At 36.6% G+C, this 20,811-nt stretch overlaps 1 protein-coding gene and 1 pseudogene across 4 annotated transcripts; both read right to left on the bottom strand.

Moving 5' to 3' along the window:
• Nucleotides 1–1,383: 1,383 nt before the first annotated feature.
• Nucleotides 1,384–1,809, bottom strand: LOC100976045 (large ribosomal subunit protein uL14-like; annotated as a pseudogene).
• A 2,193-nt stretch (nt 1,810–4,002) lies between these two features.
• Nucleotides 4,003–20,082, bottom strand: IFI44 (interferon induced protein 44). 4 transcript variants are annotated; one of them, XM_003807772.6, is made up of 9 exons: nt 18,192–20,082; nt 17,444–17,910; nt 13,806–13,842; nt 12,874–13,069; nt 12,572–12,721; nt 8,594–8,765; nt 7,430–7,530; nt 5,204–5,378; nt 4,003–4,316 (listed from the first exon to the last, which is right to left on the bottom strand). In XM_003807772.6, exons 2-9 carry the CDS (start codon nt 17,898–17,900, stop codon nt 4,270–4,272), a joined length of 1,335 nt encoding a protein of 444 aa, XP_003807820.2. In that variant the 5' UTR covers nt 17,901–17,910; nt 18,192–20,082; the 3' UTR covers nt 4,003–4,269. The 4 variants fall into 4 exon arrangements, 3 of the variants coding, with proteins under 3 accessions (XP_003807820.2, XP_054972922.1, XP_054972932.1); XM_055116947.3 differs by having other exon boundaries at nt 5,164–5,378; XM_055116957.3 differs by lacking the exon at nt 5,204–5,378.
• Nucleotides 20,083–20,811: the final 729 nt, after the last annotated feature.

A 20,811-nucleotide genomic window follows, 5' to 3' on the forward strand; every position in this document is an offset into this window, starting at 1 on the left:
GTAAGTATAGTTGCTACTAACTCTTTATGCTGTGAGTGCTGTTGAAGTATATAATTGGCACCCAAAATACTGATCCTCCAGAAGATTGTCAGTTGAACATGATGACTCCTAGGTGCAGTTCAATTTAATATGCATAAGACTGCCCATAATCATTCTTTTCAAAGTTTCAAAGGCAAATCCATCAGTGATATTTGATCATCATATCAAGCAATAGTTTACTCTCTTGGACCCCACTCCGATGTCCTATTTGTTTAATATTTCTTCCACATTCACATGTGATTTATTGAAAAGAGCAAAGGGGATTCCAGCCTATTAGAAATGCAGTGATGGCACATTTTTCTTCATAGCCATACCCAGCTGAGAGTCACAATACATCCAGCTCAGCTCAAGGGTAAGATTTCTCTCCAGCCTACAACAGAACCACTACGATAAATGTAACCAACAAAATGAGATTCAAATGAAAATTTCAACCAGTTAATATAAAGATAGGTCATCGAGGGTAATTGATGGCTTTTCAGTAAATAACCTAAGCAGAGTTCTTGGCCTAATCTTGTAGCTTGGCTTCAATGCCATTCTCCTTTCCAGTGGGAGAAAATTTTAGGATCTTCTTTCTGAGCTGGCAATTACTTGGTACTACAGAATACAGAAACTGTTAAGAGTGTTTTCGTCTTGTTCTGAGATATTCTCTTAGGATAAAAGTGATGTGTTCATTCTCAGCATCATTACACATTTTATGCACGCCTTTCTCATCTGCCACAATTCCCCCTTTGCTTTCCATTTGTTACCTACTTATTACCAGATTTTACTCCTTGGGTGTGTCTCTACTGCTTACCTACATAAGGCAAATAGCTGGAATAACCCTGCCAGGCCTTCCCCAGGAAGAAGAACTATAAATATAAGTAGTGATGGGACCAACCCACTTGTAGGCAATGGAGCAACACTTACAGCCAGTCCTACTTTATACATGAGATGGAGTCACTATCAAGTCGTTTCCTTACCAGGATGCAAGTCAAATTCACAGGGATTGAAATAGTATCCTGAGTGGTGATGCCTCCCTATGCTGGGATATGCTATTGTAGCCCAAACCTGATACAACTTGATCTGGCAAGATAAAAGAAAATTTTTGTTGGAAAGATAAAGTTGTGCAAGTGCATCATCAATCTTCTCTTTATCCCTACAACCATTTACCAAAATTCTTCCCAAAGGGTTTTTCTGCTTTAAATTCACCCAATCCAGCCAGCTAGTCCTTCATGACCTCATCATCACCAGTTTTTATCAACAGATATTTTAATTGCCCATTCCAGTTAGTTTTTTGGGGAGTGGGAAGAGCAAATATTTTTAATTAGTTACTTGCCTTTTTTTTAACACAAATATACTGGAGAATCACGCAATGCTGTGAGCATCTAACACAATCCTGGGCCACAAGTCTGCACACTCCTTTCCAACTGGTCTTATGATGGCAGGACCTTTCCATCTTGCCTTCATTGTTTTCTATGACCCCTATATTATCTGCAAAATAAAGAAACATGCCATTCTTTCTTTGGTATGACTTTTTTTTGTTGAACTACCACGGCTGGATATTCTTCCTTTCTGAGCTCTGGTTGTTTGCCTTTATTGACTGACCATCACCATGTCACCCACTCCAGCAGTGGAAAGTCTGTTCAGCTGCCCTTTGATTCCCTTCACAGACATGATATAGAGATTTTTGGCTCCTGTGTAGTCAACACAATTGATCTTGGCTCCTATCAGAAAACCCAAGGAATTCCAGTATTTCACACTGGAGAACCCACCACATCCTTGCTTAGACATGTTGAACGCTGAAAAAGGGCAGAATGACCCATTTCAGTTCTTGATCAAACTGTTGCTATATTGATGATGCAGAACTTCATAAGTCCATATGATGCTGAGTCTTTTAGCTCTGTTTTGTACATAGGCAACATGATGTGTATACTCTGATTTGAGGAAATGCAACCTAGGAAACTGAGCTTATTCACATTCTGTTGTTCCACATCTTTAATAGTGTCCTAGGCCAGGGATGCCCATCCCCCAAGCCACAGACCAGTATGAGTTTGTGACCTGTTAGGGACCAGGCCACACAGCAGGACGTGAGCAGCAGGTGACTGAGGGAAGCTCCATCTGTATTTACAGCTGCTCCCCATTGCTCACATTACTGCCTAAGCTCTGCCTCCTGTCAGATCAGGGGTGGAATTAGATTTTCATAGGAATGTGAACCCTATTGTGAACTGCGCGTGTAAGGGATCTAGATTGTGCGCTCCTTATGAGAATCCAATGTCTAATGATTTGTCATTGTCATGCATCACCCCAAGATGGGACTGTCTAATTGCAGCAAAACAAGCTCAGGACTCCCACTGATTATACACTATGGTGAGTTGTATAATGATTTCTTTTTATATTATAATGTAATAATAATAGCAATAAAGTGCACAATAAATGTAATGTGCTTGAATCATCCCAAAACCACCTGACCCACCACTGGTCTGCGGAAAAATTGTCTTCCATGAAACCAGTCCCTGGTGCCAAAAATGTTGGGGACCACTGTCCTAAGACATTGCTACACCCAAAGTATAAGCAAAGTCAAAGCCCGACATTCATTTATTCTAGTCAGAACCCAGTTGAAGACACCTGGGGCTACTAGTAAGGTTTCTACATAGTCTACCTGTGGTTCTTTGCTTTCAAAGAATCTTACCAAAAGCCGTGTTTTAGAAATTCTCTATTAGCATTCTGAATACTGTGTTACTACATTAGCAGTTTCCATAAAGGAGTATGTCATGATTCCACCCAATGTTTATAGCTTGAATGACAATATCTCTGTTTATTTCATGTACCCAAATGAAGACATCCAAGGAATGGACCAGTATATCAGCCTTTGTATTCTAATGCCTCTTTAGCCAGCAACTAGGCTTTATTTGGTGGCCACTGACATGATCCATTTTAATTCTTCCACAAAATTGCTACAGATTTTCATAATTTAATGCTCCTCAAAGTGTATTCTTAATTGACTGCTCATGTGGATCTCATATGCACTAAATGCAAGGGCATCAACCACAGCATGAATCAGAATAGCAAGCATTACCTCAGATGAGTCAAAATTGTCCTATACTGTCAGATATATTGCCTTCAATTTTGCCCATTTTGTGGACCTAACTTTGCCTTCAGCTAAGGTTTACCATCAGCAGGGTAACACTCAGAATAGTGGATACCCTGGCTAACAACTAGGCTGGGGCATAAGTCGGACTTCTGACATGCCTGCTGGTGAAGTTCTGTTTCTTATCTGAGTGCTAGTTTCTTGGATTTGTTAAGTTTATAAAAATGCATTGGGCCATATACATGAATCATGCACTTTTTATGTTTATACTATATTTTAACAAAAAGCTTTTTAAAAGTAATTGCTAATAATTTTATATGTATTAATAAGACTTGAATTAAGATGGCTTAAGATTATCAAGGATGCTAACCTGAGAGAATGATAGCAACACATAAAGGAATAATGAAGGGGTGAATATGTGTGTGAGAGAGAGAGCGAGAGAGACAGAGACCGAAATAGAGAGACAGCTAGAGAGAGAGAAATAGTCAACAGCTTTTAAATCCCCAGATTCAATCATTTCTGAAGCCAGTTCTATGCCCTTTCTTTGGTTTGATTACTTGATCCAATACTATAATCCTCTTTTTTATTCATATAGTTCAGGGTGAGTGTTGTCACTTGTAACTAAAATAGTTATAACTATAAAGTAATCAAGCTATAGTCTCTTTCAGTTTTAGTCTTACAGAATTCTTATAAATATTAATTACCACATTCGGTAAGTATCAAACATTAAGCAAAAATGGCTTTAGGTTAAAGAATACAACATTAAGAAGGGATTCATACAGACCAAAACCACATACTTTAGAAATAAAATCAGAAGGCAAAATTAAGATGAAAGCAGTGAATATCAGAAGATGCTGACAAATCATAATTTTTCCAAAATCACACACACTCTCAAGTTAGACCCGAGTTTTATAAGAAATTTATTTTTTCACAGATACAGAACATAAATCCAAGAAAAATTATTATTATTTTTCACAATTATGACTAAATCATGTTATTTCTAGTTATTTACAAGTACTACAATGTTCTATGCATTTCTTCATCCTAGACATTAATAAAACACATCCCTTTGGTCTTAGTTACTTCTCTTTGGTCTGTGTTTTCTCCTTTCTGAATTTTAATCTTCTGTGATGTGAGGAAATTTACGTGAACCTTTCACATATCTATTTTTTTCCTTGTGCACAGTTGATAATTTCCTCCCTTAGATTCCCTGAGAAAAGAAACACAAAATATTCTTAGTGGATTATCTCAGGAAAGGCAACCAGAGGGAAGAGGAATATTGGGCCACTGAAGATCTCAACCAACGCTAATATTAGGAGCACACGTACCATGAGGAAGAGAAGGGATGGGGAAACCAAGATGGCAGAGTTAGAGCAACAAAGTTAGTAACATGAGAGTTTCCCAGCAATTTGAGTAAGAGAGAATTGGAGAGGATGTGATATTCTGAATTGATTTCCCAAGCACTAAAATAAGATTTGAGTATACTAAACTGAAACCTCTGTCAAATCTCTAAATGGAACAGTGCAGCATGTACTATGCACAGATTGTTAAAAGAAAGTTTATGTAATACTAAATTCTGTGGCCATTACATAAAAGGACATACCTCTACCTAGCAATGACCATACTGCATGAAGAGGGACTAAGATGAAGGAAAGAAACAAAAAGGCAAGTCAAAGAAAGACAGGAGTGTAAGGTCCTAAGGAAGGGGCAAATAATCAAAGGTCTCATCTGATCAGGAGCAATGCTAATCCAATCCAGTTCTAGGTCCCAAGTAAAGAAACATAGTCTGAGAAAAGAGGCCAGGGATACAGCTTGGGATGTTCAGAGAGTGGAAATGACAGAGGTGGATTATTTTAAAACTTTCATCTCAAGACAAAAAGGGAAAAACATAGTGCAGATTCTCTAGTATGAACTCCAGGAAAAGAGGGAAATGCAAGGAGGGAAAAATGCATCCAGGGAGTGGGTTAAAAAGCAGAACTAATCACAGGGCAACAACCCACAAAAAGACAGAGAGCTGCCAGGTATTTAATAGATCCAAGCAGAAAGTAGCCAACTACCTGACCGCTTCCAAGCTTCCACACCACCAAACACATCTACCTATTTGCTCAAAAGGCAAATCCTCTAAGAAGTCATCTGCAGCCCATAGCATTCGTCTCAGAGCAGAAAGAATTAGAACATCCTTTACAGGGTCCAGCTCCCACTCAGAGGAATAATTGCTAACCACCGAGATGTCAGAAAGAGCAAATCCAAGTTTTCTTTGGACTTCCTCTAGCTGCAATACAGAAATTAAAAAGACATTGCAAAACAGTGAAAAATATTATTTTATGTCAGTATAAATTACGAAAGCAATATCAAGATGTAGGAACTTGGCAATAATTTCCCATTGGAAAAAAATGGAGATCTGGTCTCACAAAGTACTCTTGAAGAACTTCACATATCAAGTTCTAATGTCACTGATAATTGTAATTTGGAATACATGCAGTGGATTCTAAATGATTTAGAAACAAAATTTTTATGACACCTATCCTACAGTCCATACATTTCCTGTTTCTTTTAAAAAACATTCTCTGGGTAAGTAGATTTTATTAGACCAGTTTAACGTTTAATTCTTGTTTAGACTATTTTACCTCTAGAATCAAAGTGCCTAGGTTCGAAATATTTATCTGTCACTGCTCAGCACTGTCAATAAACGTTGGCAGATATTTACTCTGTTTTCTTTGTTTCCTCACTTGTAAAATGCAGTAATGATAGTACCCATTTCATAGGCTTGTTATAAGGACTGATTAAGAAAATCTATCACATACTTAGTGCTCAACAAATACTTGCTATCACTGCATTCTCCCAACTGGTGTTCCCACCTCCAGGTTCCTTTTGATTCCAATCTATTCTGTACACAGTGCCAGATTAATTTTTCTGAAGATCATAACTTTAATTAACTTTGATCATATCATTACTCTTTCAAAAAATTGCTGTGATTCCTCATAATGCTCCTAATTAAATAAAATTACTTCATGCAAATGTTCCTTGCCCATTTTATCTCTGCCTACAAAGATCCAGCCCTTCACTAACCTGAACTCCACATTTCCCAAACATGCTGACTTTTCCTCCATTAATATATTGTCTTATGCTGAATTTGTTGGCCCCTTTTTGTCTCTTCATTTTGTGAAATATTTCTTCTCCTTGAAAGCCGTTTCCCAGTGCCGTTCCATTGATGAAATCTTCCCGAACCCCTTTAACACTATACTTTCCTTCTCTAAACTTTTAAAGCACTTTATCTTTCATTGTTTCATTATATTTATCACACTCAATCATACATAATCTCTTGTCAACTTTTTCTTATCCCACACTCCCATCCCCTCACCACTATTTATAAAATTGTAAAATTTTTAGTGCAGGGGAATTTTTTTCATGATCTGTGTAGCTGATAAGAGAGTAACACACTGGCTCAACCTTAAAGATAATATCAATAAACATTTATTGAATTGAATCTAGTTGAATTAAATTGTAATAAAAGAACTTACCCATGTCAGTGTAAAGATAGACAGTTAGCCTTCTGTATCCATGGGTTCTGCATCTGTGAGTTCAACTAAGGCTCAAAAAAAATTGAAAAAAAATGGCTGGGTATAGGGACTCATGCCTTAATCCCAGAACTTTGGGGGACCGAGATGAGCAGATCACCTGAGGTCAGGAGTTTGAGACCAGCCTGGCCAACATGGTGAAACCTAATCTCTACAAAAATACAGAAAAGATTAGCCAGGCGTGGTGGCACGTGCCTGTAATCCCAGCTGCTGAGAGACAGAGGCAGGAGAATCACTTGAACCCAGGTGGCGGAGGTTGCAGTGAGCCGAAATCATGCCACTGCACTCCAGCCTGGGCAACAGAAACTTCATCTCAAAAAAATAAAATTTGAAAAAATATTTCATCTGTACTGAACACGTACAGGTTATTTTCTTGTCATTAATAATTAAAAATAGAGTAGAACAACTATTTACAAAGCATTTAATTTGGGTTAGGTATTATAAGTAATCTAGATATTATTTAAAGTATACCAAAGGATGTGCATAGGTTATATGCAAATACAAATACTATGCCATTAAGCATCCACAGATTTTGGTAACAATGCAAAGTCCTGGAACTAATCCCCTGCAAATACCAAGGAACAACTGTATTTAATTTTTAAATCTTGGGAAATGGGCCCTATTTAAGTAATTTTGTAATTCTTCTTAAACCCAGTAGCTGCTTGTTTTTATTTTTATACACACTAGTATGTGATTGTAGTAACATACCCCAGAAAATGTGTTTACGAAGGGCATCATTCATTACCTTGGACCTCACAGGCACACATCTCTCTATTTCTATAAGGTCACCTTTTGTAATCAGATCCATGCTATCCACATGAGTGAGCAAAGCCACATGTACCACACCTATGCCAAACAGAATTTTTTAAATCATTTTAGAGAGCATCAGTATTTTCAAGTTACTTAACTATCAATTATGTAATAGGCAACCTATGGAACAATTTCAGATTTGGAAAGATCCCCCACACCCCAGTCCCCCTCATCTCCCCAAAAAACTCCCCTGGACTACTTATTAGTATCTGGAATTTCTCTGACATGGGGAGTCACCTTCATTGATTTCCATGGTAACAAATGAGGCCTCAAATGAAACCACCTCTTGGAAGAGGTAACTAAAATTTATGCTGCAATATTACTGATTGATTTCATATTCTGTCCAGAAGTTGTGTTTTGACAGAGACTAAAGACCAAAGGGCTCTAATAAACAAGATGGGGGAGAAGAATCCTCAAGAAAGAGACAGAATGTGTCAAAGCATCACAAGTAAACTTCCCTTATTTCACAACACTAGCAATCATCTCTCTGCACATCTCCTCTTTGCAAAGTTTTAAATTTCAGCAAGCAGGTAAGTTGATCACTCTCTGCTTCAAAACTAAGAACAGTGATAAACTGGCTCTTTCTCACTCAAAGTGGATATGACAAGAAAAGCCAGAATGGGTCACCCTAAATCCCTGATCCTGGTTACCTTCTCCAAACTCTTTACCTCTCCCTACAAACATCTTACCTTCCTGTTTCTTTTCCTTTCGGAAATGTTTCTTCTTCATTTTCTAATTCTTAAAGCTCAAGGCCCAATCTTGGTCAATAAAGAATGCGAGGATATAGGGGTAGTTCAGATTGTACTACCCTTCACATATGCATTAATTTGTTTTAATTCTTAACAAAAAAGTCTCTAAGAGGTACTATTATTATACTAATTTTATTGATTAGAGAATTGAGGCACAGAGAGTTTAAGTTACTTGCACAAAGTCATATAGCCAATGAATGCTCAATTTCATTGAAGCATCCTGGTAGGCTAGGGAAGATTGAAATATGCAATGACTTAAGTTCTTTATCCTGTCCAAAAAGCATTCTAAAATACAGTCTAGTCAATTACCCTTAGTGGTATTACCCTTAGCAAAGTGGAATGAGACTCACCAGCGTTTACCAACTCCCTTCGAATTCTTTTGATCTTTACTATCATCTGAGAGGAGAAGTATTCAATAGAGCTGGCATCAAATACAAATGCCACACAATGAATTCTGTCCTTCAGCGATGGGGAATCAATGTAGTCATGATGATTTAATTTGATTGATTCCATGGGATTAAACTGTAAGGTAGACATAAAGCAAGATATTAATTCAACAAATATTTATGAGCACAAACTATGTACCAGGCACTGTGCAAGTAAATCAAATGGTAAACAAAACAGAAAAGTCTCTAATAGTATGAGGCTAACAATCTTGGTAGAGAAGACAGGCATTATGCAAGTAAGCCAGCAGTCCTTTCACCTAGTCAAGTAAGGCCTCTGTGAGGAAAGGACATGTAATCTGAGAGCTAAAATAGCAGGAGTGAGTCTGCTAAAGAGAATAAGGATATGGCTGAAAGTGTTCTAGATAAGAGAGGCAATCTGCCCACAGATGGAAGTAAGAGCATTCAGAAAAAAAAGCTGGTACCATCAAGCAGAGCACAAGAAGGGAAGGGGTCCAAGGTGAGATGACTTTAGTCTTCATCTAGCACTTCTCTGTTGGGAATCTGTCCCACTGATATACTGACAAAAATGCAAAATGATATATGCAAAGATTATTAACTGCTGGAACATTTGTAGCAGAAAAATGCCATGTCAGTTAAACGATGTCTGATATGTCAATATAACATAGTTTTCTACCACTTCTCCAAGAATGGAGTAGCCGCAAATTTATATGTACTTTGTTACATATTTTAAAAGGCAAGTAAAATATAAATTTTATATGGTTACTAATGGGAAGAGGGGAGAAATTTATTTGAAGGGGCAGAGAAGGAAGATAGATTCTTTGACTATACATTATTTTGTAGATTTGATCTTTGAACCACATAAATGTTAAACATAAATATAAAACCAAATTAACTTAAAAAATCAATTTCTAAATTTAATTTAATTAGTGAACTGTTGTGGTTATAATACAAGAATAAACTATTCTGATTGACTTTAAAATACAATAATTTGTATACCCCTCCAAGGATACATGATACAACCTAAACACACTATAAAAATCTGCTAAAATGTTTTAATTGTTTCCAGTTTTGATTGTGATTATATGAAATGATATTAAGTGTGATTATGATGAGATTGTTCATGGTACTGATAGAGCTTTTATACTGAGGTTACTATAGATGTTATATAAGATAAAGGAAATGAGCTGTGACATGATATTCTGTTACCTCCAGTGTTTTTGAGACTGAGAATTCTCAGTTTGGGTGAAAGCAGATATACGAGTGATAGAAAAGAGAGTAAGTAAAAACTTTCTAGTACTGAATTTGAATAAGAAGTTTTTGTATAAGTTTATAATTTATTTTTTTTTCATTAAAATGTATATTACTTAACTCTACTCACTGAGAAAGTCAAGAAACAATGACCAACCAAGTAGCTATGAACATTTCTAATGCCCCACACCAGGACTACTTGAAGAAATAGCTGTTTCAAAAGCTGTGGCAAGAATAAAAGAATATAAAAAAGACTTTTAGGTTCATGTCAAAAGGACTCAGGATCAAAATTGTAGAGGCTGTCACTGGTACAAGATGGTACATTTTACATCAGTATGGAGAAAACCTACAATGGATTGAAACACACAATGTATGTTCAATTCATATTGAGTTCTTAATAACAATAAAATAATATCTTGACCCTATTGGCAAAGGCGAAGGAGATGTTATTATTTCACAGTCTTGCAAAAAGGCAAAAATTTCAAGCATATATCCTGTTGTTCTTTTTAAACTGTGCCACTGGGTAATCAAAGAATGGATGAGGGTAAGCTTCCTTTCATATGTGAAATGGTGAAAGAATAATATAGAATGTCACTATTTTCACACTTTAACAAATAAATGGATCTAGGAATTAAACATTGATTAATACCAGTATTAGAAAAGGGATAAATCCCCATATTGTGCATGGTTTCATAGAATACAACACAATCTATGAAGTAGAACCTAAATTGAAACACACTTTAGCTTCAACTCTCAATAATCAGGACACATAGAAAACAGAGGACCATGTAAAACTACCCCGAGGGATGCAAATAATGGAGTTCAGATTACGTAGAAGTCTACAAAACAACTAGATTTCTTAAGAAACAAATGATAAGGAAAAAGCAAGGGATATAAAGTCAGAACATACAATCAAAGAGACTGAATAGACCTATTTGAATGTTTTTCAAACAAACTTAAAGATGTATATTTATAAAGCAATTAGAAATTTGAACATTGAGTTGTATTTGATAATTTATGGAATGATAGTAAATTTTAGGTAGGATAGAAGTATTATGGCTATGTTTAAGGAGAAATATATATATGCTCCTATTTATATAGTTATATGTATATTCAATATTGAATGAAATGTTACGATTTCTTGGGTTTGCTTCAAAATAATATGAGAGAAGAGAAAGTGGGTAGATATAGATAAAACGAGATTGGCTGTGAGTCAAAAATTTTTGAAGCTGAGTACATGGGAATCCATTAAACTACTTTGTATATTTTTAAATTCTCTATGATAAAAAGTTTGTATTTAAAAAAGAATATTTAAAAATAAACAGCATTTACAAGATAACTCTATACTAAAGAATGAAAAAATCTTGCATGAATAGAAAAACAAAACTTGCTGTGTTTTTTAATAGGCACACGAGATATGTAAAGATGTCAACCAATTTTCAGTATAAAGTGTAAATATAATTTCACTCTAAACAACAAGAAATCAAACACAAATGATCAAACAAAGCACAAAAAACCTCACTTGAAAAGGCCTATGTATGAAAATTGCCAAGAAAAACAAATAGGAGTAATAAAAAATGAATGTGACTTGTCTGGTAACTTATCAAGCCATAATTGATTACTATGGTAATTAAAACAATTAGATAATATAGTAATTAAAATAATTAAAATGCTCTCATGAAATAATAGATCACTACATCAATAGAAAAAACTAGGCAATACAAAAACTGACCCAAATATTTCATAATGGAAAGATACAAAAGGCATTCAGTGAAAGATGCTGGCATCATTAACTACCATTTGGAGCAAAGTAAACTTACTGATTAATTCAAGATCTGAATGTTCATTAAAAGACTAGAAGTTTAAAAAATATATACTGAGATGGTTCTTTGGTCTCCCCTTCCTCTTGCCTGGATCACTGACAGTGTTCAGTGTTTTTTCACATAAAAATGACAGCCATATGTCTCAGTCAGGTGGGGCTGCTATGACACATTATACAGATCGGGTGCTTAAACAACAAACATTTATTTCTCACAGTTCTGGAGGCTGGGAATTTCAAGATCAAGGTGCGAGAAGATTCAGTTTCTGGTCAGGGTCCTCTTCCTGGTTTATAGAGAGTCACCTTCAGGCTATATCTTCACATGACAGAAAGAGATCATCTTTCTTATGTATATAAGAGCACTAATCCCATTCATGAGGTCTCTATCTTCATGACCTAATTACCTCCCAAAGTCGCTACCTCCAAATACCATCACATTGAGGACTAGGGACTTCAACATACAAATTTGGGGGAGGCATATCTTAACAGCCCATGCTGAGGGCCTCAAAAAGTCAGAAGGATCTCTGAAGTTAATAACTTCAGATAGCTGCCACACTGGTCCCAAGCTGCCTGCCTTCAGACTTCCTCTTACATAAGAAAAATTATCTGTGTGGGTAAGTTGATATAGTTGGATTTCTGTTTCACATAGCTGAAAGCAATGGAAAGTGGAGTAGCTGTTAAGATAGCCATGATGGAAGAGCCCTTGAGATGTTTTTATTCTTTTTGAAAAAAAAAAATCGAAAAGGGACAAAGGATCTTGAGCAAGTATAGTTTAAGAAGATAAACGCTGATACATTTGTACAAAAATAAGCATTTTAAAAATCAGTTATAATTTCTCATTAGTCAAATATTACCTGGTATCTATCACGAATGTTACCGTTCAAGATGTAGGATATGTCATCCATGCACAGGCCGCCTTCTTTCTCACTCAGCCCCAGTGAGTCACACAGAATAAATGGCAGGTATCTGCCATCTTTCCCGTCTCTAATAGAGTATGTCCTATACTGTAGAGGGGAGAAAAGCAATTTTAAAGATTCATTTTTTATTATAAATTGAGATGAAGTCTATATGTAATAAAGTTGATCTGCAAAAGGCTTTTGAAATATAATTGATTTGAACAGAGAAGCAAAGGCCAGGTGGCCTCAAATGTGCTTACCTTCTCAGATATCCCAGTTGTATTAGTGCCCACCAAAGCCTGATGCGTTACATGCCCTTGGAAAACAGACCTCACTGAGTTGAAAAAGCTAGACTTCCCAGCTCCAATTGGACCCAGCAGCAGAATTCGTATTTGTTGAACCAGGGATCCATATGGTTCATAAGTTCTCAAGGCAGACAGTAAGCTCTTCCTGAGCCTGTTTAGACATGACTGTTTTTAACAATTGACTGAGGTTAGGTCGCAAAACCTTATTATAAATTTTCTGAGAATTCATTTCTTCATAGATATTATTTTTGATTAGCAACTTGACTTCTTACATGAAAGATATGAGACTAACCTACCTGAAATCCTATTGCAAAAAGAACAAAAAGCAAAAATAATACACAACTAAAGCCAGACATAAAATCTTTCAGATTTAAATTACTAGACCGTATAAATCTAAAGATAAGTAATAGCTGTTTTAAACATAAAGATCAATTATTTAAGACTAAACTTCAGAAGTCATATATATTGTGTCACATATATATAAGTCACAATATATATGACTACTGAAGTACATGAAAGTAGACAATTTCTAACATGTTCTTGAAGTTCATGGTAGGTTTTCTCCACCCACCAACCACTTCTTCTACAGCAACTCTCTAGAGTAGTTGAAATATTAACTGCAAGAATTCTAAGCAAAACACAGACATACAAACAAGTAATTATTTTTCTTCGAGTATATGACATTGAAATTCCTTTCCTCTACTCAGTGTCCTTTTTGTTTTAACATTAATATTATCAAATATTTTATGATTATAAATACAGTTTGTTCTTGATGATCCACAAGTTATGTGTGATAATATGTGTTGCCAATTATATTGATGAGACCTATCATAGAATAAGTCAAAGATAATGAAGAGAGTAATAGAATCTTAAAAGCACTGACTTACTCAATGACCCCTTTTATCTTTCTTTCGTCCAGTGAATCTGGGGAAATAATCAAAGAATAATGTAGATTAGAAGTTGTTGAATAATTGGCTGAATGAATGAATGAATATCAGTGAATTCACTAGGGACAAATACAAAAATAGCTTTTCCATGAGAATGGTCCTGTATGGTGAAAAGGGAGCAATTTTATAGAGCAAATTCTGATAAATCTCTTTAACATGATCTCATTTGAAGAGGCTAGGGCTAGAGGTAAGTAGACCCTCTGTACTATCAGCAGATCTCTTCTCATTCAATTACTCAACAGTAGTGTGTAACTTACTCCGACATGGGAATTGAGAGTGTGGGTGTTTTCTAAATAAAAGAAGCAAGGCCTAGAGATGTGGGAATATCTAATGTGGAAATGTGGGAATGTCTAATAAGACATTTTCCCCTCCATAATCCAATAGGTCTGAGAGGAATAATGTGCAGAGACACAAAAACAGAAAACACAGGCACTAGATTTTCTCTACAACCTGCTATTAACAATTGGAACTCCAGGAACTTCCAGCTCACTTAATTTTATTCCTGCCCCCAGAAGAGAAGATGAGACTCATGCCTGCCCAACCAGAGCACAGTAAATTGTTCAGGGGTAAGCAGTGGATTTCATTCAGATCAATAAGGCACGGGCTCAGAATTATTTTTTTTGGAAAGAGACATTTTTATGGTGAATTTAAAACAGAAAGGATAAGGATAAGCGATGCTACCAATTCTCTCAATTACAAAAGAAGAATATCATGTGGAACATTTATAAACATGGCTATATGTATGGCAACAAAGTAAACAATAAATTACCAATAGTAGAAATTATTAAAACTTCACTCAATATCTATAACATGATAAGACTAGCAAAGTGCAAGTACAAACAATTGGAAAAGCAGCCTCCTGGGAGTTTAAAAAGAACTGTCTTAAATAACTTTAATACCCAAAAGGAAATAAAAACCACAATTATAAATATATAGGAAATAGCAATATGAACCTTTATGTCAATGTTTTGATAAAATCCCATTTCATTAATGGCAAGAAGGAAAACACTGAAAATTGAAAATAGAATAAAAAAGAATAAAGAAACAAACCACACAAATATAAAGAGAAATTATAAAATATAAAACCGAATTTTAAAACGTGAAGAAAGGATAAATTAATATAGCAATTGATTATTTTAAAATGTAAAATAAATAATTATCTTGTTTTATCAAAGAACGACAAATTTGCTAAATGTCATACCACCACTCATATACCAAAATAGTTATATAATCTAAAAATAAAACAAAAGGCTGAAAAAGATTTGGAGTGACAGAGACCTTTGTACACTACTTATAGTTCTAGAAATTTATTTAAAACTATGTTGGGAAATTTCATCAGTGTCAACTGAAAATGAACATATACATACCCTATGATCCAGCAATTTCATTGTATTTTCTTCAAAAAACAATTATATGTATCAACCAAAAGATATGTACAATAATAATATTTATAGCAGTATTATTTGTAATAGCCCCAAACTGGAAAACAAATGTCCACCAGTGATGATTGGATAAAATACTGTGCAAGATGCACCACAATGGAATACTATATGAATGAAAAGGAACAAACTATTGCTACGTACAAAAATAAGGGTGAATCACTAGGAAGGTAGGAGCTAAAGCAGTTAGACAGATACATTCACTCACTTTACCAGGGAACACTCTCAGGGAAAAAAGGAAGACAACTGACTGAGTCTAATTTTCTAATAAATATGCTGGTAATTTTATGTCCTGGTAAATAGACTAATGATATTTCCCACACGGAATACTACACATCTCTTGAACGTCCTTAACAGGATACCTGTGGCTAAGAATTACTTAGTAAATAAATCTAGATTCCAGCTGGGCACGGTGTCTCACACCTGTTATCCCAGCACTTAGGGAGGCCAAGGCAAGCGGATTACGAGGTCAGGAGTTCGAGACCAGCCTGGCCAGCAAGGTGAAACCCTGTCTCTATTAAAAATACAAAAAATTAGCCGGGGATGGTGGTGTCCGCCTGTAATCCCAGTTACTCGGGAGGCTGAGGCAGGAGAATTACTTGATCCCGCGGGGCGGAAGTTGCAGTGAGCTGAGATCATGCCACTGCACTCCAGCCTGGGTGACAGAGACTCTGTCTCAAAAAAAAAAAAAAAAAAAAAAAAACCAGATTCCATGGATTAAGGGGGCATGCTTGCCTGCCTTGAAAATGTCGTGGAAACTGGTGTGTAATTTTTCAATATGTAAAGTGGCCCATAAACTTCACTTAAAACCCCTGCCTATTTTTCTGGCCCTTAAAGCATATGTCCAATATGGAAAGGAAAGATTTAGGGAGCCACACAGAATATCTAAGTACTCTTTCTGCCTTTTCTTAGATTTCTGCTTGCCCCTATCTTTGAAATTACTAATACAGCAATATTAGATATTATGCTAAGTGAAATAAGCCAGACACAAAAGGACAAATACTACATAATCCCGCTTATATGAGGACTCTAAAATAGTCGAATTCATTAAAGCAGAGTTAGAATGGTGGTTTGCCAGGGACTGTTGGAAGGAGGAAAGGAGGATACATTTGTCAAAGGGCATAAAGTTTTACTTATGCAAGATAATTAAGTCCCAGAGATCTACTGTACAGCATAGTACCTACAGCAACAATACCATATGGCAGGGGTCCCCAACTCCCGGGACCACGGAGCCGTGGCTCTTTGTGACCAGTTCGGATCCAGGCCACAGGGCAGGACGTGAGCGGCAGGCGAGTGAAGCTTCATCTGTATTTACAGCTGCTCCCCATTGCTCATATTACAGCCTGAACTCTGCTTCCTGTCAGATCGGTGGCGGAATTAGATTCTCATAGGAGCGCAAACCATATTATGAACTGTGCATGAGGGATCTAGGCTGCATGCTCCTTATGATAATCTAATGCTTGATGATTCACTGTCTCCCATCACCCCCAAGATGGGACCGTTTAGTTGCAGGAAAACAAGCTCCGGGTTCCCGCTGATTCTACATTACAATGAGTTGTGTTATTATTTCATTGTATATTACAACATAGTAGCAATATAAATAAAGTGCACAATAAATGTAATGCGCTTGAAATCATCCCCCCACCACCAGTCTGTGGAAAAATTGTCTTCCACGAAACTGGTCCCTGGTGCCAAAAAGGTTGGTGACCACTGCTGGTACATGGTAAGTCGTCACTTAACATCATCATGGATTCTTGGAAACTGTAATTTTAAGCAAAACAACATACAGCATGTCCCTGAATAATGTCTTTCTTCTACAATGATGAGGGAAATAAACTGGTTTCCTTGTAATTTTTTTCACTTAAGTCACATTTTCCAAGAACCTATAGTCCACATTAACAGAAGATTTACTGTACTTAAAATGTGCTAAGAGGATAAATCTTACGTTAAGGGTTCTTATCATAAATATACATTTTATTGACCATGGTTGTCTCTTAGCAATCTGTATCCAGGTTTCAGTCTGAACCATCCAAATTATTGACAAGTGAAAAGTTCATTTTTCCTTAAAGAGATGAATTGGTTCAAACCTACCAAACATGCAAGGGAGAACTCTATACAGGATTATCTAATTAAACCTACCTTCGCATCGAAAAACTTCATAATCCTGAATAGAGATAGTACAATTTTGAGCAAGTCCAAGATTTTCCATTGTCTTTAAGTCCATAATCACTTTTCTATTTCTTCCATCTATCTGGAAATTAGTTGGGGAGTTATATTTTGCAACGTCACAACAAAACAGTGTTTCTGGTGTATATAGTCCTAGTTTCCATTCTGAAATTTTAGTCTCTTGAAGTGCAAAAAGGATGATGGAAGCATACTTTCTTGCCTGGTAACCCTCTTCTGCATATGCTCCAATAATATGATCTTCACTATAAATCACTGTTAGAGTAGGCCCTTGATTACAACATCTGTCAAGCAAAACTCCATTATGGAATCCATGGACACTACCCTTATAGAGAAGGCTAAGCCGCTTCCCTCCAAAATGATTTTGCAGGATCTTTTCATGCAACCATGTCAAACGAGTTGTCACTGCCATACTTCTTGATCTAGTGGCAAATCAGATATATTTTCCATTAAATATTAAAAAACAGATAATATGTAGTTATAAAATTTGCATTTATGCCTCTTATATACTCTACATAATACAAAAAAATGACAAAACAAAGGATGAACAGAAAGCAAAAAAATCATTAGCTAATTTTTTACTATAAATTATTGTTTTTTAAATTAAAACAAAAACAGAGATTGGCAAGTGACACTGTCACCTGAGAGAGATAGAGAGAGACTAATGCTAGCTAGGAAAAATGAAAAGCAGAAAGACATTTACCTGTTGTACTGTCTGTAGTATCAGCTAGAGCTGAGGGTAGCTGCTCTGTCTGGATAGCTAGGCAGGCACAAAATGGGAGAAGGAAATTATTCAGCAGCCTTGAAGCTTCAAAGACTCAGAGAAAGGAAACTGAAACTCAGTGTGCCCAGCCCACTTGACAGCATGCCAACTTCTCTCAACAAAGGAGCATAAGCTGATCCAGCTTTTAGAGAGTAAATTTATATTTTAAAAAATGGAAAGAATCAAGGAACTGAAGTCAGAGGGAAGAAAACATAACAGCTCACTGACTTTTAAAAAAATCTTTTTATTTAAGGAAAATGCAACCAATTTCTACATATGGACATACAAAAAGTATTGCATATTCTACCTCTAGAATATGTATCTCAAATTCATTTACATCTCTTAATCTCTGCTATTAATTCTACTGTAGCATAGTTCCTTATGTAGAATGTTATTTTAGCGTCACAATTTGTTCCTCTGCTTTTCTGCTCGCCCCCTCTCTTCTGACCACAGGAAAATGAGACTTCATTTATAAGATATAAAACAACCTGTGTCAATTTCACAATAAAGCCCTTTCTCTAACTTCACATTGCTAAGGATCATAAATTCATGTCCTATAGGCAGAATTCAATCCGCACATTTGTTCTGTAGGGCCAATGTAATGTCTTTATAGTTTTTAATTGTTGAACGTGAATGCTTTTATATCATTGGGCATCCACTCTCCAGTCCTCCTTTGTCCCCTCTTGCTTTATACCTGACGGATTCTAAAAAATTTAAATTACCTGCCTGCCCTAAAAAGTTTTTTTAATTTGCTGGCCCTATTAAAAACAATAGCATCATCAAATAAAAATATTTTAAGCAGCTTAGAGGTATTATATACTTGGCTTTAAAAATTATATTATTATAGACATTATTTGCAAGACAATTTACATGTATCTCATGTGTTTATTTTAATAACTTTATGATGAGGACACCAATATTATTGCCACTTTTCAAGTAAATAAACAGAGTTTTGGAGTATTAAGTGAGAAAAAGAGGAGGAATAGGAGTGATGTGGGAAGAAATCTCCTACTTTAGACAGCATAATCAGGAAAGGTCTATCTAATGAGATGTCATTGGAGAAGTGTCCTGAATGGAGTGAGAGGGAGTACCATGGAAATATCTAGGAAAAGAGCTTTATAAGCAGAGAGAATGGCAAGGATAATCACCCCTGTGGCAGTTTTTTGAAGTAAGGAGTTCAGTATGGTTAGTGCAGAGTAAAGTTTGGAGGAGAATGGCAGTGAACAGGAGAATGGAGGGACCAGGTGGAGATAATTGAATCATGGGGCAGTTCTCATCATAGTGAGTTAGTTCTTACAAGATGTGATGGTTTTATAAAGGGCTTCCCCTTTGTCTGGGCACTCATTTCCCTCTCCTGCTGCCACATGAAGAAGGACATGTTTGCTTCCCTTTCCGACATGATTGTAAGCTTCCTGAGGCCTCCTCAGCCCTGTGGAACTGTGAGTCAATTAAACTTCTTTCCTTTATACATTACCCAGTCTCAGGCAGTTCTTTACAGCAGTGTGAGAACAGACTAATACAGTAAATCGGTACAGAGAGAGTGGGGCACTGCTATAAGGATACCCAAAAATGTGGAAGCAACTTTGGAACTGAGTAACCAACAGAGGCTGGAACAGTTTAGAGGACTCAGAAGAAGACAAAAAAATGTGGGAAAGTTTGGAACTTCCTAGAGACTTGTTGAGTGGCTTTGAACAAAATGCTGATAGTAATATGGACAATAAAGTTTAGGCTGAGGAGGTCTCAGATGGAGATGAGAAACTTGTTGGGAACTGGAGCAAAAGTGGCTCTTGCTGTGCTTTAGCAGAGACTGGCAGCATTTTGCCCCTGCCCTAGAGATTTATGGAACTTTAAACCTGAGAGAGATGATTTTATGTATCTGGCAGAAGAAATTTCTAAGCAGCAAAGCATTCAAGAGAAAGCAGAGCATGAAAGTTCAAAAATTCGCAGGCTGGCAATGGGATAGAAAAGAAAACCCTATTTTCTGGGGAGGAATTCAAACTAGCAGCAGAAGTTTGCATACATAACAAGAAATTGAATGTTAATCACCAAGACAATGGGGAAAATGTCTCAAGGGCATGTCAGAGATCTTATGGTGGGCCTTTCTATCACAGGCCTAGAGGCCTAGGAGGGAAAAAACGGTTTCCTGGGCTGGGTCCAGGGTCCCACTACTGTGTGTAGCCTTGGGACTGTGTCACGGCCACTCCAGCCGTGGCTAAATGGGGCCAAGGTACAGCTCAGGAAATTGCTTCAGAGGGTGCAAACCCCCAGCCTTGGCAGCTTCCATAAGGTCTTGGTCTTGTGGGTACACAGAGAACAAGAATAAGGTTTGGGAACTTCTGCCTAGATTTCAGAGGATATATGGAAACACCTGGGTGTCCAGGTAGAATTCTGCTGCAAGGTCAGAGCCCTCATAGAGAACCTCTGCTAGGGCAATGTGGAAGGAAAATGTGGGATCAAAGCCCCCACACAGAGTCCCCTCTGGGGCACTGCCTAGTGGAGCTGTGAGAAGAGAGCCACTGTCCTTCATTCCCCAAAATGGTAGATACACTGACAGCTTGCA

This window comes from Pan paniscus, chromosome 1 (assembly GCF_029289425.2).
Source record: "Pan paniscus chromosome 1, NHGRI_mPanPan1-v2.0_pri, whole genome shotgun sequence".
NCBI classification, from domain to species: domain Eukaryota; kingdom Metazoa; phylum Chordata; class Mammalia; order Primates; family Hominidae; genus Pan; species Pan paniscus.